At 53.7% G+C, this 22829-nt stretch overlaps 10 protein-coding genes across 10 annotated transcripts; 3 read left to right on the plus strand and 7 right to left on the minus strand.

The window, feature by feature from the left end:
* Positions 1 to 714: 714 nt before the first annotated feature.
* VC83_06105 (uncharacterized protein) lies at positions 715 to 2364 on the minus strand (the record flags this gene model as incomplete). Its single annotated transcript, XM_024469710.1, has 3 exons — positions 1880 to 2364; positions 1728 to 1826; positions 715 to 1645 (listed from the first exon to the last, which is right to left on the minus strand). Exons 1-3 carry the CDS (start codon positions 2056 to 2058, stop codon positions 715 to 717), a joined length of 1209 nt encoding a protein of 402 aa, XP_024324039.1. The 5' UTR covers positions 2059 to 2364.
* A 972-nt stretch (positions 2365 to 3336) lies between these two features.
* On the minus strand, positions 3337 to 3951 carry VC83_06106 (uncharacterized protein; the record flags this gene model as incomplete). Its single annotated transcript, XM_024469711.1, has 1 exon — positions 3337 to 3951. One exon carries the CDS (start codon positions 3949 to 3951, stop codon positions 3337 to 3339), a length of 615 nt encoding a protein of 204 aa, XP_024324036.1.
* Positions 3952 to 4314: 363 nt separating this feature from the next.
* VC83_06107 (uncharacterized protein) lies at positions 4315 to 4818 on the minus strand (the record flags this gene model as incomplete). Its single annotated transcript, XM_024469712.1, has 1 exon — positions 4315 to 4818. The coding sequence occupies one exon, from the start codon at positions 4816 to 4818 to the stop codon at positions 4315 to 4317; it is 504 nt and encodes a 167-aa protein (XP_024324037.1).
* Positions 4819 to 5542: 724 nt separating this feature from the next.
* Positions 5543 to 6903, plus strand: VC83_06108 (uncharacterized protein). Its single transcript, XM_024469713.1, has one exon. It carries the CDS (start codon positions 5844 to 5846, stop codon positions 6573 to 6575), a length of 732 nt encoding a protein of 243 aa, XP_024324034.1. The 5' UTR covers positions 5543 to 5843; the 3' UTR covers positions 6576 to 6903.
* Positions 6904 to 6933: 30 nt separating this feature from the next.
* VC83_06109 (uncharacterized protein) lies at positions 6934 to 10214 on the minus strand (the record flags this gene model as incomplete). The annotated part of the gene is made up of 2 exons (XM_024469714.1): positions 9994 to 10214; positions 6934 to 9939 (listed from the first exon to the last, which is right to left on the minus strand). The coding sequence occupies exons 1-2, from the start codon at positions 10114 to 10116 to the stop codon at positions 6934 to 6936; spliced, it is 3129 nt and encodes a 1042-aa protein (XP_024324035.1). The 5' UTR covers positions 10117 to 10214.
* A 615-nt stretch (positions 10215 to 10829) lies between these two features.
* On the plus strand, positions 10830 to 15885 carry VC83_06110 (uncharacterized protein; the record flags this gene model as incomplete). The annotated part of the gene is made up of 2 exons (XM_024469715.1): positions 10830 to 14666; positions 14720 to 15885. 2 exons carry the CDS (start codon positions 10830 to 10832, stop codon positions 15701 to 15703), a joined length of 4821 nt encoding a protein of 1606 aa, XP_024324195.1. The 3' UTR covers positions 15704 to 15885.
* Positions 15886 to 16863: 978 nt separating this feature from the next.
* Positions 16864 to 18073, plus strand: VC83_06111 (uncharacterized protein). Its single transcript, XM_024469716.1, has 3 exons — positions 16864 to 17265; positions 17343 to 17589; positions 17672 to 18073. Exons 1-3 carry the CDS (start codon positions 17001 to 17003, stop codon positions 17778 to 17780), a joined length of 621 nt encoding a protein of 206 aa, XP_024324194.1. The 5' UTR covers positions 16864 to 17000; the 3' UTR covers positions 17781 to 18073.
* A 768-nt stretch (positions 18074 to 18841) lies between these two features.
* VC83_06112 (uncharacterized protein) lies at positions 18842 to 19269 on the minus strand (the record flags this gene model as incomplete). The annotated part of the gene is made up of 2 exons (XM_024469717.1): positions 18842 to 19190; positions 19238 to 19269. The coding sequence occupies 2 exons, from the start codon at positions 19267 to 19269 to the stop codon at positions 18842 to 18844; spliced, it is 381 nt and encodes a 126-aa protein (XP_024324197.1).
* Positions 19270 to 19485: 216 nt separating this feature from the next.
* Positions 19486 to 20986, minus strand: VC83_06113 (uncharacterized protein; the record flags this gene model as incomplete). The annotated part of the gene is made up of 2 exons (XM_024469718.1): positions 19486 to 20925; positions 20975 to 20986. 2 exons carry the CDS (start codon positions 20984 to 20986, stop codon positions 19840 to 19842), a joined length of 1098 nt encoding a protein of 365 aa, XP_024324196.1. The 3' UTR covers positions 19486 to 19839.
* On the minus strand, positions 20350 to 22755 carry VC83_06114 (uncharacterized protein). Its single transcript, XM_024469719.1, has 5 exons — positions 22643 to 22755; positions 22486 to 22589; positions 22321 to 22434; positions 20975 to 22259; positions 20350 to 20925 (listed from the first exon to the last, which is right to left on the minus strand). Exons 1-4 carry the CDS (start codon positions 22707 to 22709, stop codon positions 21414 to 21416), a joined length of 1131 nt encoding a protein of 376 aa, XP_024324191.1. The 5' UTR covers positions 22710 to 22755; the 3' UTR covers positions 20350 to 20925; positions 20975 to 21413.
* Between the last annotated feature and the right edge of the window lie 74 nt (positions 22756 to 22829).

Below are 22829 nucleotides of genomic sequence, written 5' to 3' on the forward strand. Positions count from 1 at the left end.
ATCGTCTGCCGAGTCGACAACTGATTCGTATTCGTAGTATAACTGAGCTGGCAATCTGCTTCTTTTCCTCAGGCGGTAGCTTGGATCTGGGTTTTGGCAATGTGGTAAACCCAGGGAATGACTGCTCGCCGAGTCGATAACCTGCTTCAACGGCAGTATTCTTGAATCCAGTAAGTCGGTAATTCACCCCCTCTGTCAGAGTGCGCGGCGACGCTTAGTATTGGATATACTCTCCGATCTGAATATCCAGATCAAAACGTGTGCCTGAGAAAGTGGGAAACTGCTCATAAATTCACAGTGCTAAAATCTTATTTTAATTGGCGATAACAATGGGGGAGTTTAACAATAGGACTCCAGTAGCCGCGAATTCTCGATTCTGTGTACGGCGACTACAAGTAACTTGCCTTATAACTTAACTATACAAGAGGGTTCCTTTGTATCGCCACACACGCTGTTTAGCCCCCTCATCTCAGTCCCCCAAAAACATCATATACATACATAAAAAAAATCCAACGTGTGAAGAAAACCCCCACCACCACCCCCTCCCTTACTTCCACTTCCCCCATTCCACTCCCCCCTTACTTCCACTTCCCCCTTACCTCGCCGGCGCCGGGTCCGGCATCCCCGCCACAAGATTCGCATACTTACTCTTCGGATAACTCAACAAATTCTGACTCTTCTCCAGCACCCCAAACCCCCGCACAAACGCCCCAATCAGACTCTGATCCCCCACCCTATCCGCACTCGTCTCCCAGTACATCGCCCCCCCAGCCCCTTACTCTTCGCATACTCCGCCTTCGTCTTCGCGTCCTCAAGCGTATCGAAACTAATCAACTCCTTGGTCGTAGGGTCGTACGAGTACCGCGCCTTAGCCTCAGCGTCGACGTTGACAGTCGCCCCGGCTTTGGGAAGGGCTTTGTAATCCCACACGCCGTTCTCCCAGCTCCCCCCGCCGACGCCGCTGAATTTCTTGCCCATCCCCTCGGTAGCTGCGAAGGAGCGGCCGTAGAGGGGGACGCCGATGATGAGTTTAGCCGCCGCCACGCCAGCAGCGATGTAGTCCGTGACCGCCTTATCAATCGAGTACGGCGTGCTCTCCGGGAGCGCCTCGCTGGGGTAGAGATTCGCGTCATGTCCCGCGACCGTGCTCCACGACCCCGCAAAGTCATAGGCCATGATGTGCCAAGCGTCGAGGTAGGCGTCCATATCCTTCATCTTGAGAATCTTGTATTTATCCGGACCCGCGGGGGCGGCGATGGTAAGTTGGAATTTATACCCCTTTGCGTTATCATTCGCATACGCGTCGAGGGCGTCTCTGATGGCCTTGAGGAGCAGGACGTAGTTCTGGGCCTCGGTGGGGTTGGCGGGGTACTCCCAGTCGATGTCGAGGCCGTCGAGACCGAGGTCTTTGACTAGCTCGACAGAGGTGGCGGCGAAGAGGGCGCGGGTGGTCGGGGTGGCCGAGGCGGCGGCGAAGTTGGAGGAGTAGGTCCACCCGCCGATACTGAGGAGGACTTTCATGGTGCGGTTCTTCTTTTTGAGAAGGTAGAGTTGCTTAGCGCAGCCGAAGAGGTTGGTGCCGGGGGTGTTCCAGGAGTCGGCGGGGTAGTGCTTTTCGAGGTCCGAGTAGGTGTCGGAGAGGAAGCTGGGGGGGAGGTTAGTTGGGTTCTGTTGTAAGAGGTGGAGGGAGGGGGAGGAGGGGGTGTAGGTGAGAAGGGGGGACAAACACAGTGCCATCGGGCCTGAGGTTGGCGAAGGCGTAGAGGACGTGGGTTAGTTGGGCTGCCTGGATCTGGTCTGGTTGGAAGTTGCGTCCGTAGATTGCCCTGTGATATGTTAGTTGAAGTATAGGGGTGTTATGGCGTAGACATAGACTCACCAGTTGACATAGTATCCCGCACTCTTATACGCAGGAGTCGGAGCCAGCGCCGTAGCACCAGCCTTCACCACCGTCGTCGCATCCGTCTTCGCATCCGTCTTCTTCGACCTCCACCCCCTAACCGACCTCCACCCCCTAACCGCAGCCCAAGCCGCCTTAAAAGAACCACCAATCGTCATCGTCACCACTAGTGAATCAGAATCAAAGAAGAAAAGGTAGATAAGAGAAGAAAGACCGATAGAGATAAGCCTGTGAAATTCCCATCAAAGTTTTGTGTTTGTAATAGTCATGGAACAGCAAGCCGCATCGAGAGCACAAACACCTCTCTTATATGCCACAAAATCCCATTCACACCACCTCGACACCCCATCAGCTTCCTCCACACCAACACGCCGTGTCCCATGATTGCCTCCATGATTGCCTCCACTCCCTCCTCTCCCTCCTCTCCCTCCTCTCCCTCCCTCCCCTCTCTCCTCCCACTGCCACCACTCCCTCCCCCAGCGCCACCACCATGAAACGCTCAGCTCATGCCCCCCTCAGTACCTCCCCGCCCAAGCCTGCCCAAGCCTGCCCGCGCCGCGTCGTCGATCAAAGTGCGCACGAGCATACCTCCCCAGATCGAGCTGATGGCACCGCACGCCGCCCGATCGGGTGACATGGCTTGCGAGAGCTGCGTGCGCGATAGGTCGGCCCGGCCGCAGGGGTGTGTGGTGCGTGTGGCGTGCGCGCGCGCTGCGGATTCAACGCGGGATACTGCGGCGCGCGATTCGATTTAGGGCTGCTAAGGCAAGGGGGGAGAGGGGGAGAGGGGGAGAGGGGGAGAGGGGGTGGTGGGGTGACTGGATGGACTACTCTATCCCAGCGCCAGGTCAAGGTTCGGGCGAAACCTTATTAGCACGCCAGGTGGTTGTTTCCACATGTTGTATTTGTCGGGGGGGAATATGAATGTATGTTGTGTGCGAAACGAGGGGTGAGGGGGTGAACGGGGTATGGAGAGAGGTGTGTGATGTAGGTGTCACGGTGAGGGTTGAGGGAGTCAGATGGACAGCATACATGAAACATGCTTCAGCGATGTCTCACTCTGCCCCAACCTCGACGAAAAACTCTGACGCCACGAACTAAATCGCGCAGAATATTTTGTTTGTCTCGTCGATGAAACACAAGACACATTTGGAAAGAAGAGTTGGGGGTGGTGAAGGGGTCATAAATGGGCGTAGATGACGAGTTTCTCCTCAAACCTGGGATTCCGCTACTGCATGGGGGGTTTGAGAAGGCCAATGAATATATCATCGTGCTCAATATCATTTCTCTTGGTGCGAGGGCACATGCGTTCTCGGTAGGATTTGTTCCCGGTCGGATTTTCTCAGCTCGCCAAACGGCCTTGCCAGATGTCATATATGCCAAAAAACGACAATGATCGCTGATTTCGCCATCCATAATAACACGAATACAATCTTCTAGCTGACACCCCAAATCCCCAGAGGATCGCTTGCCCCGGGTGTTTTCGCCCTCTCGCCCTGGAGCCTTCTAACTCTCTTAACCAGCGTCCCAACCCCCAACGGCCCGATAATAGTACATAACACAATAGCCCAAGTGACCACTAGATATATCTCCGAGCTACCATTGCTTGGTCTGGAAGAAGAGGCAAAGAGACCGGTCATCTCAGCTATAGAAGCAATGAGCAAGCCGATTTCCCCACGAGCTGTCATGGCTGTGCCGAGCATCGCTGCTGGGTAGAGGGAGAGCGGGTTCTTGGGCTTAGGAGTCGCCGCGGTGGAAGCTACCATGCTTGGTCCAGGACTCTGGCTTTTCGCCGTGGGGGCTTCTTTTGTGGGAGGCCGTACTGCAGCATGGCTTTGAGGTTGCAATTCGTGAGTATCAGCAGCACTTGCAGTACTACTCACCTCTTTCTTGGCCTTCCCACCCCCAAATACGGAGAAGCGCATGCTCTTGGGGGTAACCTTTGTCAATGAAATATCCAGGCGAACGAGCCATAAGCCCGTGACGAGTTTTGCGAAGAGCATGAGGATCGTATAGACAATACCTCGCCAGACGACTGAACCGCCGAACATGTCTGTGATTGGAATAGCGAAACCGATCGAGGCCGGTGGTTCTGTTTAGCTTTGAAGAATAGAGGAAGTATGGGAAAGTGACCTACGAAAAAGAACGGTTGTAGAATGCGTTGAACCGCTGTCGCATAGTATCTGTGGTATACAGCAATGCCACTACCAGCGATAAGATCACCCTGTTCTTTGAGGATGGTGTCGCTTTCAGTTGCCTCACCTTCCGTACTAGGACCTATCTCGTCTTTCGAAGACGGATTTGGTGACCCTGTGCCACCAGCGGACGTTCCGTGCTCAACTGGCGAAGTTGGTGAATCGGGTGAACAGCCCACTTTGGCTGAATTTAGATGCGGAACTTCACTATCCCACCAGCTATGACGCCCCAGCCAGGTAAGAAGCAAAGAGATTGGAAGTGCCAGCATAAGTAGCAGCAGTAACAAGCACTGCCAACACCAGTGTATGAATGATAAATGCAGTATGCGTCGCCTGGCATAGCGTGTTTAAAGTACCATTCGGGCTTGATTTCCTCACCCCATTAAGCCATGTCGTCAAAGGTTGAGCAACCAATCGACAAGACAGCAGAACAGCAATCGCCAAACCAAAAGACACGGCAAGCGGCCGAACAACAGTAACGGCGCTGAATGACTCCGAGGTCTCTCCAATATTGGAGATCACCTGAACCATGACTAGGCCAACAACATCATCCATCATTGCCGCACTGCTCAGGACTGTACCAAACCGAGTGGTTGATAGTCCACTGGCATTGAGAATAGAGAACGTTGTTCCCAGGCTGGTTGAGCAGAGCGCTGCTCCAGCTGCGAAAGCTTGAATGGGCGTTGCGTCCACGACTGATTGCAGCACAAAGGAAAGAGCCATGGGAAAGCTGACTCCAGTTATTGCTACTGCGACAGATAGAGAGAGATTTGCCTTTAGTGAACGGAAATTCGTGTCCAGACTGCCTGCGAATGTTAACCAGGGCTGGCTTTCACATACGGCTGGGGATTTTCACCTTGGTAGACTAAGAGGATCAACCCGAGATATCCCAGCTGGACGATCACATCCTCAACTCCCTGGTCGAGCCATTTCCCACCAGGAGTCCCCCATGCTACGCCAATAAATACCTGGCCAAGAAGTCCGCAAAAGATCAACTTGTCGAAGAGAGTATTAACGACATTGAGGATGAGAATAAATGACGACTGGATGAGAATAGTCACAATACTCGGCTCGTGATATGGGAGAAAAGATTTGACTTCTACAGTCATTGTTTCCCGATGAGCCAAGGACCAAGAGGCTCAGATTCCCAGAATAGCCAAAGTAGGAAGTCTGTTGAGCACAAAATTAGAGCTTGACGACTTAATTGAGTAAACTACGGGTGCGAAGCCATATATATACTTCTAGGAACGTAGTTCTACTCTAACAAAAACAAAGTCACGTGTACCCAGTTGGTCACCTGACGGTGAAGCATTTTCGAGACATGCACGTGATCTACAATCATGCACGTGCCGCTAACAGTCATCCACAACAAGTCACGTGCCTCGCATGTTAAATCTAAAACACTGGGCCTGACCCAGATAAGGAATCCCCGCGTTACTCGCGTTACTGCAACTTACTCCGTAAGCAGATATTGACGACATTACCCTGTGCTGCAATCTCAGTCTGGACCCAAATCTCACGACAACCTCACCTCACAAAGAAAGAATCTCTAATCGCGCGTCAAGACAAAGAAGTCACATCTCTCTGTCACCAATGCAGACCACAGACATGGCCTAAAACACCATCGTTCACCAGCAATCCCACTCTGAACTCCAAAACCACCCCAAGGGTCCAGAACCATCCGCGATCACCATCGCATTCACCGAGATCACCCACCACCACCACCTCACCACCGACAAAACCTCACAATGTCCTTCCCCGCCTTCGGCGCCTTTCTCCTCGTCCTCCTCGCCATAATCCTCATCTCCGCTATCGTCTGGATCGTCTTCATCTACCTCCGCGCACGCCGCCTGGGCCTCCCCACACCCACACTCACCTCCTACAACCCCTTCGCCTCCCGCTCCTCCTACACCCCCCAACCGCGCTCCGGCGGCCTGATCGGCTGGATCTCGGACAAATTCCGGAACTTTCGCTCGCGCCGCTCACGCACCGCTGGAGGCGCATACGAGGAGCCTCTTGGTGCTTATGGCGGCGCTGGGGGGGGAGGAGCGAGAAGCGGGTTCGGCGCCCTGGATCCGGATGAGGCGTGGGATGCGAGGGTGGGGAATGAGGCGGATTATTATAGGGAGGAGCAAGAAGTAGGGTTGCATGCTGAGACGGGGTATAGTGGAGCTGGGGGGGAGGAGAGGGGAAGGACGAGGGGGAGGAGGGGGGAGGAAGGGCCGTATGGGGGGGATAGTCAGAGGGAGTTGGATAGGAGGTATGAGGAGGAGATGGGGGGTGAGCAGACGGGGGTGGTGAAGAAGAGTGGGGGGAGTGAGAGTAGGAATCCGTTTGATGATAGTGCGGCGGTGGGGACGAGTTTGAGGGGGGTTAGTCCGAGGCCGGATAAGGGTGCTGGGCATGATGAGCATGAGGGGTTGGGTGCGGATCCGGATAGTCCCACGGGGAAGAGGAGTTTGTTTAGGGAGGTTATGTAGGATTTGGGGGGTTGGGATTGGGGGGCTTCATTGCCTGGCGTTGGTTTGGTGTGGAACTATGGGCAAAACGGGGTATGGCTGGATGGGAAAGGCTATGGTTTTATTCGGATTCATGCGCAGCGCTGGTCATTTGGTGGTGCTAAATAGCGGATTTGAGGGGCTTGGAATGGACTTCCTGGCTTTAGCTTTGGCTTCATGATGTCAATCTTCTAGCTCAGTGTCGCGGAGTGATACAAAGGTGTAAGATCCTCCCCAATTAAAAAATTATCACATTACACATAAGCACATCACAATCCACAAACATCAATCAAAGTATTCAATCCAAAATAAGATCCCTCCCTCTCCCATCTACACCCCTCTACCTCGCACTCCTCAAAAACCCCACCACCCCCCCACAATACCCCACCAACTCCGCCACCCTCCTCCCCTCCCTCTGTTGCTCCTTCCTCCACTCCGCCAACACACCCCGCACCTCCTCATCCCCCAACGCCTCAGCATGCAACTTCAAGAAAACCCCCATCCACGCCTGCACAAGCTCATAATCCCTCCTCTGCCCCAACCTCGCCGTCAACGCCCTCACAAACGCAACCAACTCCTCCGGCCTCGCCCCCGGCGCCGGCGCAAGCGCTCGGATCGCCAAGTCCGCCGCAGACGGCGACAGAGTAGAGAGGTGCTCTACAAACGGCGTGAAATCCCCACTATCAGCGCCACGACGCAAAGTCGCCGCAAAGACATCCTGCTCAGCTCCGCTCATCTGCTCTAGGCGCGTAATCCTGCTCTCCGGCTCCGTAGGCGTATCGACCGCCCCAGCAACGAGCGAGGATGAAGGACGTCCGCCTTCGAGACTGGGGAGGAAGAAGGGTGCTTTTTCGGGCGCTTTGGGCGCTTCGGTTGGCTTGTTGCGAGCGCGGATTAGGTCGAGGTGGAGGAGTGTCTGCCAGCGTGATTTAGGCACCATGCTCAGCGTCAACATGTCCGCTGAGAGTTGGTCGGGCATCGCAGCCGCGGGCGCCGCGTCGTCATCCTCGGACTCCTCGGCGAACGCGGCGTCAATCAGACCTGCGCCTCCTTCGCCCGAGGCGGTGGGGGCAGCGACGTCGACGATTTCGTTCTCGGAGATGTGGCGAGTAGGTGCGTGAGTGAAGAGGGTCTTGTTATTCCAGATATTCACGCCCAGCTCGCCCTCACACGCCGTAGCGAGGAACTCGCCCGTGCCCGAAAAGGCGAGCGCGGTGCAGGCGCTACGGAGACGGATGGCGTCGATGAGGTGACCTGTTGGGAGGTCCCAGACGCGCAGGACGGCGTCGCGCGAGGCGGCGAGGATCCAGCGGCCGTCGGGGGAGAAGGTGACGTCCGTGATGGCGGCTTGGGAGCCCCAGAGCTCACGGATGGTCTTTTTGGTTTCGGTGTCCACGATGCGGATGCAGCCGTCGTCGCAGGTGGCGGCGACGAGGTCGGAGGCGGCGTGGTAGTGTAGCGCGGTGATGCGGGTCATGGGCGCCCAGTCAATTTCGTTGACTTGGTGGCCGGTGTTGAAGTCCCAGAATTTGAGCTTGCCGTCGAGACTGCTGGAGATGACGTTCTTGTTTAGGGAGTCGACGATTATTCCTGTTACGGTGGCGGTGTGTCGTCCCAGACCCAAGGGGAATCGCTTTCCGGTTGGGATAGCTACTGTTCCATCTTTCTCGGCCATCTGCTGTAGTTTCCACTTCTTGGCTTGCGCCTGGGTCAACTTCGCTGGGAAGCGCTGGCGATGCTGTCCTGATTGGAGGTTGAACTTGTCAATTCCTCCCGCTTCGGATCCGATCATGGCAAAGGTACCGCAAGGGCTGATAGCTACACTGCTAACATTCGCGCCATCACCAGTCTCAAATGCCCATCTTCCAGCCTTCTTCCTGCCCCAGAACCAGGTGCGCGCATACTTGTCGTCGTGGTGACCCGTCACAACACTCTCCCATCCCGTAGTTCCACTCTGTGTCGCATCACCAGGGAATTTTGCGCGCTGCTGGCTCTTCTGCCATATACCACCAGAACCAGTATGTGCGCCCATTCCGCCGTCACGATTGAGCGACGACGCAATGCATGTGATTTCTGGTGCTTTCAGGTCTTCAAGCGTAGTGCTCGGCTCATTCGCCAGGGTGCTGCTGGCAAGGATTCCAAGCTTCTTAGCCTTCTTTCTGATATTGCCCTGACTAAGTTCCGTGCTCTGCCCATCGCGGCGCAAACTCCAGCCCCATAAACTGCGGTCCTTGCCAGCACTGAGCAGCCACTTTCCTTTGGCGTCCGCCCCGTCGGCTTCAGATGGAAGAAATTGGAGGCGGGTGACCGGCGCGGCGTGTCCGCTGCGAGAGTGTAGGATACGAGGGATGGCGGAGTATGGTGTTTCGTCAAAGATCCAAGATTTCAGGGAGTTGTCGAGACCGCTGGTGATGACGACGCTTTGGCCAGCAAGGAATTCAACCTTGTTGATCCCTCCTCCAACCAAAGTCTCGGCATCTGCGACGGGAGGGTTGTGGGCTCCACGGAGAACTCCCACCACCTTGCCACCGTTGTTCAGGTCCCAGAATGTGACGTCTCCAGTGTCTGGGCCGGCAGTCGCCATGACTCCAGCCTCTCGTCCCTCTTCGCCAGCGCCAAGTCCGTCCGTTCGGAACGAGATAGAAGCAACCAAGCTCTTCGACTCCAGTAAAATTATAGTCTTGTCCGTTCGGATATTGTGGATGACGAGGGGACCATTCGAGTAGGCAACTGCCATAAGGGACAGTGCTGGGGTAGGTTGCATCGCGGTAATCGAGCCGCAGTTCGGCAGTGGAGGGAGGATTGTGTAGATGAGCTTTCCGCTGCTGACGTTGAAGATATCGATGCTGCCGTCTTTCCGCGCCGCAAATATTTTATTCAAGTATGTGGGCATGTTGGAGATGCTGGTGAGCTCGTTCCCGCCCTTTCCAGCTCCCGGGGTTGTGTGAATCGAGGTGTAATGTTCGAGGGTTGCCGACTTCCAGACCTCAATCCTCGTCGCGCAGCAGGCGACAATCCAGGTCCCAAGGATGAGGACCTGCTTGATGGGCTGGGTCAAGTATTGTGGGATCTCGTACTCGTCAACCTTCTTGCCTCTCTTGAAACTCCACAGTCCCGGCTGCGAGCCGTTTGCGCCGCCCCATGCCGCGAAGACCTTGTCCTTCCATGCCAGCGTCGCAGTGATGTTCTCGGGAGTTTGTGGTCTCGTGAGGAAGACGAGGTTCAGTCCACGCTTCAAGTCGTAGGTTTGAAGACAGCGTCCGACGGATGTGGTGATTTGGAAGGACGTCTTTCCGAGTGGGATGGAAGTAAAGGGCACCGCGGTAGATGATACTAGGCCGACAGTCTATGAAAAACATTAGAACCTCAAATTTTCCCTCACAATCGCAGATCAACGTACCCTAAACGGTGTGAAGATGCGCGACTGTCGAGCCTGCTCTCCCCCAGGCGCGACATTGTCCTGGAGCTTCTGCCTCTTCACAATTGGCCCCTCGGCGCTATTTGAGGCGACAGTTGAAGGCATGGCTGTCAGATTCAGAGATATATGCTCAATATATATCCAAAACTGCCTCCTCTACCTCGTCTTGCCCTTTTTTTTACAGTCGTCGTCGAGTTAAGCAGCGACCTGCAGGTATATTTCTTTTTCCCAATCGTAAAAGCTAGGCGAAACTTTTCCCCATATACTTTCAGTACGTACCCAAGTACTCTCTGTCAATTGTCCAGGCCCTGGCTACGCGACATTCTATTGGCTCGTTGTTGGCTCGTTGGTGCTGAGGAATGCCAAGGCCTTGCGTTATCGGTCAACGTGGTACCTGTCACTCTGCCCTCTTGCCTTTTCACCGAGGTTCTCGCAAGATTTGATACCTTTTGGGTATTTGGGGATAGCCTCATCCTTACTCGTTCCATCTATAACTATTCACGACTATATTCTGCCGCATTTACTCGTCGTTTGGCCCATTTCGTGATTCTCTTGGCGGTGTCTTGAGATTCTGGCGGGAGGCGAAAGGACGTCATATTGATAAGAGACTTAGATCGTCTCTGGGCACATGCTCTTTTTTTCATCTATTTAACTCTCCTGTTGGCCGCAATTGAGAGGATTTCTGCATCTTCGGCTGCTTGCCCTATACAAATTATCTAAAATCCCAATTGACTCCAGCATTTATTCCAGGATTTACGAACAGAGACCCGACCATTCATGATTTATTAGGTGCCGAAAGACCCAATCGACACCGAAAGATGGAAGAAGAGGGGCAAACTAATCCGCACTCTAGCACAGTGGCGGCGGAAGCAAAGTTTGGCTCAGCACGGGAGCCATCGCACCAACTGGGACCCGAAGAAGCAGCAGAGATGTCATCTCACCGGCGGCTATCGACTGCCTCGAGTGAGAACCCTTCCGCTGTCAATTTAAAAAGCAGCATCTCCGAACCTGTTGAGCAGGAAGCATACGTTGAGCCTGTCAGCTTCTCATTACCCCGTGGCCCAACATACGGTACCGAATCCTCGCGAGCATCTTCGACAATTAGCCACAGAGGCTCAATTTCGGACATGTCCGAGGCTTGGACGGAAGGTACGAACACGTCCACCAACGATGGGGCCGTGGAAGAGTCAGAGACACCCAGAATGCTCAGTGGGAGCACGTCCGACTTAACCAAGCATGAACCGCTACCCGAACCGGCAATGTCAAAAGCTGGATCAACTACGTCGGAATCGAAGCGAATGTCGAGCTCGTCGCTATACTCGTTACAATCCGCGAGAGCAGGTGGTATAGCGCCCAGTTCCAATTCCTCTTCAGGAGATGCCATCCCGAGGTTGAACCCTGGGAATATTTCGGGGACCAGAAGTCTCGGTGTCTCACCGGATGCCGCAACCCCGATTGTCTCGGTGACAAGTCCGTCTGTCACGCTGCCTACCGCACAAGGCGCAGTGAACCCCCAACAGGCCGCCACCAAGGGTGGTGCTTCACCAGGCGACGCCCCTAAGCGCTCCAGACAAGAAGGCACTTCAAGAGCGAGCATCCCACGGTCTAGAAGCCGTGTCAAGCGCCGCTTCAGTGTAAGCACTGGCGCAAGCAGCCACAGCCCGAGTAGCGAGCGAGGAATACACCAGGCGAAAGAGAAGGAGGAGCCAAAGCCGGCACCATATGGCATAATCGGGGTGTGTGCATTGGATATCAAGGCACGGAGTAAGCCGAGCAGGAATATCCTTAACAAGCTAATTGCAAAGGGGGAGTTTTCAGTTGTCGTTTTTGGAGACAAGGTCATCCTGGATGAAGACATTGAGAACTGGCCAGTCTGCGACTACCTGATATCCTTCTATTCCGAAGGCTTCCCGCTTGCCAAAGCGATTGCCTATGTCAAGGCCAGGAAGCCTTTCTGCGTCAACGATGTCCCGATGCAGCAGATCCTGTGGGATCGCCGTATATGTCTACGTATTCTCGACAAGATCAATGTTCCGAGTCCGAGTCGTGTCGAAGTCAATCGAGATGGAGGACCAAGAGTCATGAGCCAAGACCTGGCTCGGCACCTCAAGGAGACCTCTGGGGTTATTGTGCAGGGGCCGGAAGATGGCGATAAGTTATTAACGCCTCCTCCCCGAAAGGTGGAGCTCTTGGATGACGGCGATACACTAAGCGTAGACGGAGTACTTTTACGGAAGCCTTTCGTTGAAAAACCAGTCAGCGGAGAAGATCACAACATATGCATCTATTATCCGAAAAGCCAAGGTGGTGGTGCCCGCAAGCTCTTCCGCAAGATTGGCAACAAAAGTTCCGAGCACATAGATTGTCTTACTATACCACGCGCCATCCTCGAAGAAGGCTCTAGTTACGTATATGAAAAGTTCATGAGGGTCGACAATGCAGAGGATGTCAAGGCATACACTGTTGGGACAGGTTTCTGTCACGCCGAGACTAGGAAATCTCCCGTCGTTGATGGTCTCGTGAGGCGCAACACTCATGGCAAGGAAATTCGCTACGTCACCAGTTTGACAAAGGATGAGTCCGCAATGGCAGCCCGTATTTCTACCAGCTTCGGACAGAGGGTCTGTGGGTTCGACCTTTTACGCGCCGATGGGAAGAGTTATGTCATCGATGTGAATGGTTGGAGTTTTGTGAAAGACAATGACGCATACTACGACCAGTGCTCTAGCATCTTGAGAAATATGTTCATTCAGGAGAGGGAAAGACGACAAGCTAAGGCAGCTGATCAGTTCCGTGCAGCCGAGCAGGCAAAGATTTCGGAAAGCGTCGCCCCATCAGCTGAAGCGTCGGAATCAGAGGTGCCCCCGCGAACTCGCAGGGAGAGCTCGTTGAAAGAAAATCACCGATCTACTCTACAATCTATCCTCGGCAGATCCCCAAGTATTTCGAAACTTGCGCACTTACATCATAACCATAGCCCACATGGAAAGTCATCGGAGCAGAGGTCGACCTCACCTGATAGGTCTGTCCCGACTATGCCACTAAGCACGGCCTCGTCGATGGAGAAGCCTGTGTCCAGCATGGTGCCTTCCCTACCACATGTTTCGTCTCGCGCGTCGATTTCAGGGCCTGTATCAGCTGCTACATCAGTGCGGACCTCGCCGATCCTCGAAACAGACCCAGAGGAAGAAGAAGATAAGGAGCTTCCTCCGCCCGCACCAAAGCATGCCTGGAAGCTTAAGGGGATGGTTTCTGTCATTCGCCACGCTGATCGTACTCCGAAGCAGAAATACAAGTATACATTTCACACAAAGCCTTTCATAGAGCTGTTAAAGGGCCATCAGGAAGAGGTCCTCTTGACGGGTGAGGCTGCGCTTGATAGCGTTCTTGACGCTGTCGATGTGGCTTTACGCGAGGGGATCGAGGACAAGACCAAGCTGAAAGCCCTACGAAACGTGCTTGTGAGGAAGGGTGGATGGGTCGGGACGAAGGTTCAGATCAAGCCCATGTTCAGGAAACGCAAGGTGGAAGATTCACCTAAGCAGACTTTTGCCACGATCGCAGTTGACGTCTCGAAGGTTATCCCTTCGGTTCCAACCACGCCTGGGGCAACAGACGACTCCCATGACCCAGAGGAAAGACCATTAAAGCGAGAAGACTCCCTCACGGGCGTCACGTTATCCCGTATCACAGCCGCGGAAGAAAGTCTTGTCCTCGACAAGCTCCAACTGATCGTAAAGTGGGGCGGTGAGCCGACGCACTCTGCGCGATACCAGGCACAGGAGCTCGGTGAGAATATGCGCAATGATCTTTACCTGATGAATAAGGAAGTTCTCGACGAGGTTCACGTCTTCAGCAGCTCTGAGAGACGCGTTACTACGAGCGCGCAGATCTTTTCAGCTTCGTTCTTGGATAAGAAGGATCTTGCCAGCGATTTCATTACTATCCGGAAAGATCTTCTGGACGACTCGAATGCTGCAAAGGATGAGATGGACAAGGTGAAAAAGAAGCTTAAGGTCCTTCTCAGAGAAGGACAGGGGCCGCCTCCGCAGTTCGCGTGGCCTGCCAATCTTCCCGAGCCATCTATTGTCCAGCGCCAGGTCATCCAGTTGATGAACTTCCATCGTAAGGTCATGCGACATAATTACCAGAAGCTCTACGGCGGCGCCGTGACATCTCTGAACAACATCGTCAACCCCGGCGACAAAGCTACTAGTGAGTCCCCACAGGTGGGCGCGATGGGACAGGCCACGGCAATCAACAACATCCAAGCGCGCTGGTGCTGCGGCGAAGATGCCGAGCTCTTCCGCGAGCGCTGGGAGAAGCTGTTCATCGAGTTCTGCGACGCGGAAAAGGTCGACCCGAGCAAGATCTCGGAGCTCTACGACACGATGAAGTTCGATGCGCTGCACAACCGCCAGTTCCTCGAGTGGGTGTTCACGCCGAGCAAGTCGATGCTCGAGGAGGAGGACTCGGCTGTTGTGGTTGAGGATGCGTCGTCGGCGAAGGTGTCGGAGGATAAGTCTGATAAGCCGGAGAGGAGCGATTCGACGACTACGACGGAGAAGTCCGAGTCGAGCAAGTCGGTGTCGCGACGACTGTTTAGGCGCCGCTCTGGGACTATGAAGAATGTGGTTGAGGAGACGCCGGAAAGTGTATGTTTACCCCGTTCGAGTTGTCTGTTGGAGCTATCACTAACTTGAAATAGTATTTCCATCTCTTTACCGGAAGCACCAAGACCAAGGCGAAGACGGATGCCAGATTTGAGAAGCTTCGAGAGCTATACAACCTAGCCAAGGTCCTCTTCGACTTCATCTGCCCCCAAGAATACGGCATCACCGACAGCGAAAAGCTCGAAATCGGCCTTCTAACCTCCCTCCCCCTCCTCAAAGAAATCGTCGCCGACCTCGAGGAAATGCAAGCCTCCGACGACGCCAAATCATTCATCTACTTCACCAAGGAATCGCACATCTACACCCTCTTCAACTGCATCCTCGAGGGCGGGATCCAGACCAAGATCGCACGCTCCGCTATCCCGGAGCTCGATTACTTGTCTCAGATCTGCTTTGAGCTGTATGAGTCGGAGACTACGCCTTCGCCGGCTCCGAAGGCGCAGTCGGCGCCTGAACTCGCGACGCCGGGTGAGCTGGCTGCGTTGGCGGAATTAGCTGCGAATCCGCCGCCGTCGGCGGCGCTGGAACCGGTACCGGACCCGATGCCGCAGGAACAGACGTTCGCGTATTCGATCCGCATCACCATCTCCCCAGGGTGTCACACCTATGACCCGCTCGATGTGCAGCTTGATTCGAAACATTGCATTGGATGCGCGCCGCGGCGCTCGCTGACGCAGCATATGGATTGGAAGGAGGTGATTGAGACGCTGAGGGCGAAGTTTCATCAGGTCAGGTTGCCGAAGAGCTTTTTGGCTATTAATTTGAGTGAGAGTCATACGTTTCATCGGAGGGAGGAGGAGAAGAGTGAGGGTGAGGGGGAGAAGAGTGAGGGGGAGGGGAAGAAGAGCTCGTTGTGTGTTGGTGAGGGGGAGGGAAGGAGGGGGAGGTCTGGGACTGGGGGGGAGATGAAGGCGGAGAAGGGGGAGGTGAAGGAGAAGACGGGGGGTGGGGAGAAGGAAGAGGGGCCTAAGGGAGAGGAAGTCCCGGGGGGGCCGGAGAAGGTGAATGTTGTGTTTTAGACGCGTGGGAGGGATCCTGCATTGGATGATGGCATGGCGTAGATGTGGAGTAAACTCGTGGATATATATGTAGCATGGAAGGCGTTTTTTTTTGTTGGGGAAATGAATATATGTATGACATTAAATAGTGTGGAAATCTCGGGGCTTTAAATCTCCCGTTTTGATAAGTGTGATAAGTGTGATACGAAACAGAACAGAGGGAATGGGATGAAATTCAATGAAGCCGCTCATCGCCGAAGGAAATCCAACGCGACGCGATATTTCTGCACCTCTCTCCCATTGATCCAGTCAGTCAGGCAGGCAGTCACCTGATACGGCGGCACTGGCTGGCTGGCTGCGGCGCAGTGCCGAGGATCATCCACTGTGTGAGTCTGGGAAAGGAGATTACCAGCAGCAGCAGCTGGAAATAGAAGGGGATACTGTCATCTCAGTCCCGGTATCGTGTTACACTATCTCACGACGGACGGTTGATGGTCCATTCATTCACGACGTGGGTGCGAGGCAGTGATGGAGAGGTTCGTGAGAAATTTCGATTTTTTTGGTACGAGTACAGCTGTGAAGAGTCCACTTTCATTTGTGAGCTTCTGGACCCTGGCGTTGTCACTTTCTGACAGCTGAGAGTCGCGGGATGGCAGGTCCAGTGGAAACAAGTGAAAGATGATGGAATCGCTGTGAAGCCTGAAACTCTGCGTCCAAACAAACTCTTTTATCTCTCATTTCTCATTTATAGCGGGCCGTTGATGCATGTACAGTACAGCACAGTGTACACCCCATTAGTCCCTCACCCTCCAAACACCCAAAAGCCACCTCAAGCGTGGAAATGAATCCCTCACATCCCAATTCCTAAACAAACAAACTTCCCCCCCTCGACCAATCCCAGCCCTCCCCAGCCGAACACTGCCTCAGCTGCCGAGCGAGCTTTAGCCCGCATCCAGACGTGTGGAGGGAGATATGTGATGGCCGCAGCATACAACATCGACGACCGTCTCAGCCTTGGGCGTCCGGGCCCAGTTGGGGTAAAACGTCCCGTCATGGCATGTCTGTCATGCTCGAATATCCCGTTTGCGCCGACTGGAGACGTGGCGCGGGTCTAGACGGCAAACGGAACTGATGAGTCAAGGCTAATAGGGGCGGGCGAGTGGTTTTTTTTTTCTCTGTGGTGGTGGGTGGATGGGATCAGCGTTATAAGACCTCTCCCGTCCCTCTCGTTTTCTCGTCGTTCTCACTTTTCTCCATATACAATCACCCATCCACCATCCAACTTACAATAGTCGTTCTTTCTCCCACATCCTATCACATGGCCACCTACGAGAACACCCAGCAACAGCAAGTTGCCCAGCCTCAATACGCACCAGCCCCGCAACAGCAGGTTGTCCAGCAGCCGTATGCCTCCCAGCCTGCCCCCGTCGCCGGTCCCCCAGCTGGAAATGACGACGTAGCGCACTGGACGAACCGCATCACCGCCGCGCTGAACAAGCCTGAGACCATCACCAGCCCCGTGCCTGCGTCGCATCAGCCATGGCACCATAGCTTCCTTCAGTTCTTCACGCCTATTGATCTCTGTATGTCCCCCCTTTCTCACGCAAATGACTCTCTCCCCATTCCAGCCAGCGGCCAGACAACTAATTTGAGAATCCAGGCCTCATCACCTGCTGCTGCCCCTGCGTCACCTTCGGCAAGACACACCACCGTCTCCACCACGACGCAAACCTCGAGGACTACAGCCTCGTCAACGCCTCGTGCATCGGGTGGTGGGCGAGTGGATGCTGCGCCGCTACCTCGGTTGGTATCGTGCTCCAGCGCCGCACGATCATGGATCGCTTTGGTCTCACTGGTGATTTCCCCGTTAACTGTCTGAGGGGTTGCTTCTGCGGATGCTGCGATCTGTAAGTTCCCCATCCCCCCCAATTGATGAGTTTGGGTGAAAATGGGAATGGGAATGAGAATGTTTGCTAACCCTCCGATTAGTATCCAGCAGGAGAAGGAAGTCGAGTACCGCCTCCTCCAACAGGGCGGCGTTACGCAGCAGCCGACTGCGAACCATGAGATGAAGGTCCCGGGTGGGCAACAGTACTAGATTCTCCCACTCACCATTGTCGCTCTCTCATTCAAACAAACCAAACACACCAACACACGGAATTTCCTTTTTTAGCTACCATCGTCGTCTGTCTGTGGGAATATAAAGATACCCGGGTATAAACGGGAACAAACAAACAAAGGAGAGATGGAGAAATTGGAGGCTCGGAGAGTATTAACGCAGTCCCAGAGAGGGGGTTTGCGGAATCATTGTAGTATCTTGCGGAACGTCGTGGCGTCTTTGTCTAATACCCGGATCTTGATCCTACCTGGCCTAATATGAAACACTTTTATATGTAACATTACATCAATGTACCATTTGCCTCCCTGTCTGCGTGACTGTTGTGGTGGAGGTAGTTGTACGATGGGCTTTCTTCATTGTTGATGCTTGCTCTCCTGAGTATAATGGGCTAGTTCGAAGGTGATAAGTGAGGTGGTGAGGGCGTTGCTGTGGGGAGGAACTGAGACTGTAAGCTGTAAATCTGCGGGATTGATCGTTGGGATATGCTTTGCATGCTCAATTCCGCGTAGGATAATAAAAATGTACCTCGAAGGCAGGGCTGAGGAGATATTCCAAGTGAGGTTGTCAAGCCATGTATGATTGTCATGTGACTAGGGTTTTCTCACTTGCAACAAAACAACCCTTGTTACTAGAACTACGGGGATGCTGTAGGCTTAAAATTCTCTTCTGATTAAAAAATTGGTTCTCTTGCTTCATCATTTATCAATTGTAGCTATATTTTCCAAAGATTTCCTTTTCGGAATTTAGAAGTGAGAATATATATATATATATTCAACTTATTCCCGTTTTAACAAAAGCCTAATCTGCTTAGATATTACTGAAGCACTAAGACCGCAATCGCCCACCTCTCCGGCCTATCCAACATAACCAAATGCCCCGCCCCAGGAATAATCGCCACCTCCCTCACACTCCCCCCCAGCCTCCTAATGTCTCCTCTATTCTCGCCCTCGGAATCCACTGATCCTCCTCCCCCCACGCAATCTTCACATCACACCTCACCCCCCATACAACCCCCCTCCAGCATCTCCCCCACATCCCCATTAGCAAGGAGGCGAAGTTGCAATCGTGCAGGAGATGCGCAGGGCGATCGTGCCGGCTATATCGTGCGCGATCACTGTGGCGGGTGCGGGGTTGCGGCCTTTGCCATCTAGGTGTAGGCCTTTGAGTAGGTCTGCGAGGGCTGTGGCTTGGAATTTCACGGATGTGTCGCCGGGGAAGGAGGCTTTGGAGGTGGGTGGTGCGGCGGCGGAGGGGGTGTAGGATTGGGATTGTCCGTAGCCGGGGAGGTCGTAGACGAGAATCTCATAGAAGCCTTTTGCTAGAAGTGCTTCAACGATGGGCTTAAAAACGACCGAGGACCAGGGTGTGCCGTGGATGAAGACTATGAGCCTGGTGTGTTTGTCGACGAGGTTTGGAGGTTGTAGCGGATATTCCACCCTTGGAACTTGTGTGTTAACGGTAAATCCATGTCGTGCAGCTATTCTGTATTGATTAAAGGAAGGAAGATTCCATTTATTTGGCAGTTCTAAGAATTAGGGTGAGGTTTTATATCTTATACAGTAATTCCCGAGAAGGATCGACTCAGCTACGTCAGCTTCCAAGTTATCCTGCAGACAAGGGCAAGCAAGCCTGAAGGCCGCGCCATAATAAGAATTATATTTATAATTACGAAGAGATGAATTGAGGCCTCTGCAGCCGAAACCAAAGAGCTGCGAAATATAATATTGATAAAAAATGTTTTTTCTATTTTCTATACCCAACGAGGCGATTTCCCCCAGACTTTTTTTTAATATATATATCTAAGTCTATGATTTCTGTGGAGTTCTGAAGATAAGCATGCGTTCCTAGAGGGTATATAGAACCTGTTGCGCCCCAGGTGCTCTCGCGATGAGTCGTAATGTCGTCGCTCGTCGCTGCAAAATTTGATCATCCCTCCAAAACCAGCCGAGTGCCACAAAAGGACACCATATCAAACAACCCCCCAAAGCCCGCAAATACTACCGCAATCCTTAATAAGCCCACCATTAAAGCCCAAAATTCACACCGACATCACGCTCCCCGGCGTCTCATTCCCACCACCGCCCTTCATCTCGTTCCCCCCCCCATCCGTCGTCCCCCCCCAATCCGGCGTCGCAATCCCATCCATAACCTCCGCAAACCCAGGTACAATAACCGCTGACCGTCCATTCATCCAGAACCTATCCTCCCTCGAATTACTCAGCGCCAGCAAGCCGGCCGAAAACAACAGCAGCAGAAGTAGTACCATATCACCTGTCTGGTGCATATTCCCGCTGAACGACGCGACGAGATAGACGATCAACTTCGCCGCCGCCTCTGCGTACCCCTCTACTGCTGTCTTGCCACGCATCCAGATGCCCCCTGTCAAAGCCTCTAAGTCGTCAGCCATCCCGTGAAGACATATCTCTCTCTCGCCATCAATCCTGACCTTCCAGCTCTCGGGCTCCGCATCCACCGGCGTAGGTGGCGGCGATCCTGGTGGCGCAGAGGTCGGCGCAGACGCCTGCACAATTGCCTGCCCAGAAGCCTGCGCGGATGCCGGCGGCCCCCCGGAAGTGCGCGAGCGGATAATCCAGATGTTCAGCGCGCGCGCGAGCATGAGCGCGCTCAGGATCCCCACACCCCACCAGTCGCGCGTCAAGACCATGAGTGCCATTGCGCTGACGGTGAGGAGAAGCGCAATGATATACAGGAGCGGAGCCATCAAACTAGGCCGGGGCCTCTGGCGAACGCGCTTCAACGAAGCCGTGCTAACTGTCCTGCGCAGGGATTGGGTGCGCGGCGACCCGACGCGGAGGGTGACGGGACGGGATCCCGCGCCGAGCCGCGCGAGGTAGCGGATCGTGGCTGCGTTTGTGAGGCTGATATGGCGGTGGGTGGGGGTGGTGAGGAGGGGTTGTGTGAAAGGGTTTGGGAGGTCAGAGAGGGTGTCGGCGCGCTGCTGGTTGTGTAGGCCGGGGGCGAGGACGAGCATGTCGAGCCATGTTGAGGTGCCGGTTATGGCGGTGCGGTTGGCGATTGTGCCTAGGTCGGCGAGGGCGAGGAGGCCAGAGGCCGAGAGGGCGACGCCTGGGACGGGGGTGGCGGGCCACGGGAGAAATCCTTTCTGTCGGGTGTTAGAATGGTTCGATTGGGGATTTTTGAGGGGAACGTACTACATATTCCATGGCCGAATTTTGTGTTTACGGAGGCATTGATGGCTGGCTTGTGATGGGCGGTCGGCTTGTTTATGTTGTCTTCCCAGTCATCAACCTCCACCGGCTGGCCGCCAAGGAGAGGACAATTATGAAGTCTCAAATCTGTTCGACATGACATACATTAAGTCATATTTGTCTGTATCTGGCAGCTTCGAGCCTTCAATTGGGTTTGGTGAAAGCTACCATTTTGCAGGCGTAGGGCACGCATGACCCAGCAAGGTACAACTTGCATGACATTTCACGTGACATACGCAGGTACTCCCCCTTTCTAAGACTTCTGAAACACATCCATTGAGAGAGCATGAATGGAGGAATGCTTGAGACAATTGACGATGAAAGGTGTCAGGCGTTGGATATTGGTGGATATATTTCGATATATTTGGTTTCGCTGAGTCTATTAGACTTCTTTAATTTCATCATCATCGTCTTCGCTCTCCTGATCTGCCCACCCGCCGGCCTTCGACGCTGGCACCGCTCTTTTGCTCGTGTGCTCTAATTGCTTCATCCCATCGCTAACCTCCTGCCCCTCCTCGTCCCGCATTAGCACTTGCACCAGCCTCTCACAAGCCTCCCTCACCCCCTCATCCTCGACAGCAAGATGTGTCTCTCTGATCACGGGGTAGACTTTGATTCTCCTCATTGTGTCTCTCCCTTCCCTGCTATTAGTCAACAGCATCAGTGTTTCCACGTGCGCCTTAATGATCTCGGGATCGCTATCTCTCGCCTTGTCAGGTGGGAGTAGCTGCAAATCATCCAGCATGCCCTCCTGGTCCTCGTCGCTGTACTCTTCTCCGCCGATGATGGGTAGTAGCAGGTAAGGCAAAATATTGATCTGGTCTTCAGCAAGAAACAGCTCGTGCTTGTCCGTCTCAAACGCCACATTCTTAATCGTGCTCGCGACACCCTTCCTCCTCACGTCACTCTTGTGCTCGGTGAAGACCGTGAGCTTCGTTAATGGGATGACGCCATCGTATTCTTGCTTGGTCAGGAAGTACTTCCGGCCCTCGGTATGTTTTGCGATGTCGGCAAAGAGGTAGGCGAGGTAGTCGAAGTTGGCATCTTTATTGTATGTTCCATCGGCGCCTTTGACGAATAAATCGAACAGCTGGTCAATGATGCGGTTGCTGGAGCGCAGACCCTCGGGAGATACGCAGCCTAGCTGTAGAAGGATCTTTACATTATCTTCTTTGCCAAGGTTGGCGAGGAGCATAGCTATTAAGTTTGCATTTGGCTCAGTAGGGTTCTGTTCAGGATCGAAAGTAAGCGCAGGATTACAATAGTGGGACTGTAAAGGGCCAATATACCGTGAGGCGACTTAAGAGGGAATCGAGGAGAGTGTTATCTTTTGAGAGGTCCTCAAGGATCTCATGGTCATCAGAGAGGTTGATGAGGATATCGAGGGCATTCTTGGCTATTTGCTACATCTCTTGTTAGCCACTGCCATCTGACGACGTTTTGGGGCCGCATACCGGATAATCTCTAACCAAAAGTTTGAGATGTTTAACTGGTAATAAACCATCCCTCTTGAATATCGCCGGCTGGCTCAAAGAATACGGCACCAAATTCTCGACAGCTACCATGCGCTTCATCAGCCCTGTTGCACGAAAGTGTGGGGATTGGGCATACCTAGTTGTCGTACAGGAGTACTGCCATGGTTTATAAATCCTACAAGATCCTCAAGTTCAGAGGGCATTTTGGCAGTATTAAGATGCCTCTAGATGGTATATATCGTTTGGAAATGAAATTTAGTTAACATGCCCCTCTAGATTCTTGGAGGGGCACATTTTTATACTGCCATTGTTCGCCGCCTCTC

This window comes from Pseudogymnoascus destructans, assembly GCF_001641265.1.
Source record: "Pseudogymnoascus destructans isolate 20631-21 unplaced genomic scaffold scaffold_10, whole genome shotgun sequence".
In the NCBI taxonomy this organism is placed as follows: domain Eukaryota; kingdom Fungi; phylum Ascomycota; class Leotiomycetes; order Thelebolales; family Thelebolaceae; genus Pseudogymnoascus; species Pseudogymnoascus destructans.

Coding starts and splice junctions, on each gene's coding strand:
- VC83_06108 (XM_024469713.1), top strand. CDS start 5,844: ATGTCCTTCCCCGCCTTCGGCGCCTTTCTCCTCGTCCTCCTCGCCATA.
- VC83_06111 (XM_024469716.1), top strand. CDS start 17,001: ATGGCCACCTACGAGAACACCCAGCAACAGCAAGTTGCCCAGCCTCAA. Junction 17,266..17,342: donor CTTCACGCCTATTGATCTCT/GTATGTCCCCCC, acceptor TTGAGAATCCAG/GCCTCATCACCTGCTGCTGC. Junction 17,590..17,671: donor TTCTGCGGATGCTGCGATCT/GTAAGTTCCCCA, acceptor CCCTCCGATTAG/TATCCAGCAGGAGAAGGAAG.
- VC83_06114 (XM_024469719.1), bottom strand. CDS start 22,709: ATGCCCTCTGAACTTGAGGATCTTGTAGGATTTATAAACCATGGCAGT. Junction 22,435..22,485: donor TTTTGGTTAGAGATTATCCG/GTATGCGGCCCC, acceptor CAAGAGATGTAG/CAAATAGCCAAGAATGCCCT. Junction 22,260..22,320: donor CCCTCTTAAGTCGCCTCACG/GTATATTGGCCC, acceptor GATCCTGAACAG/AACCCTACTGAGCCAAATGC.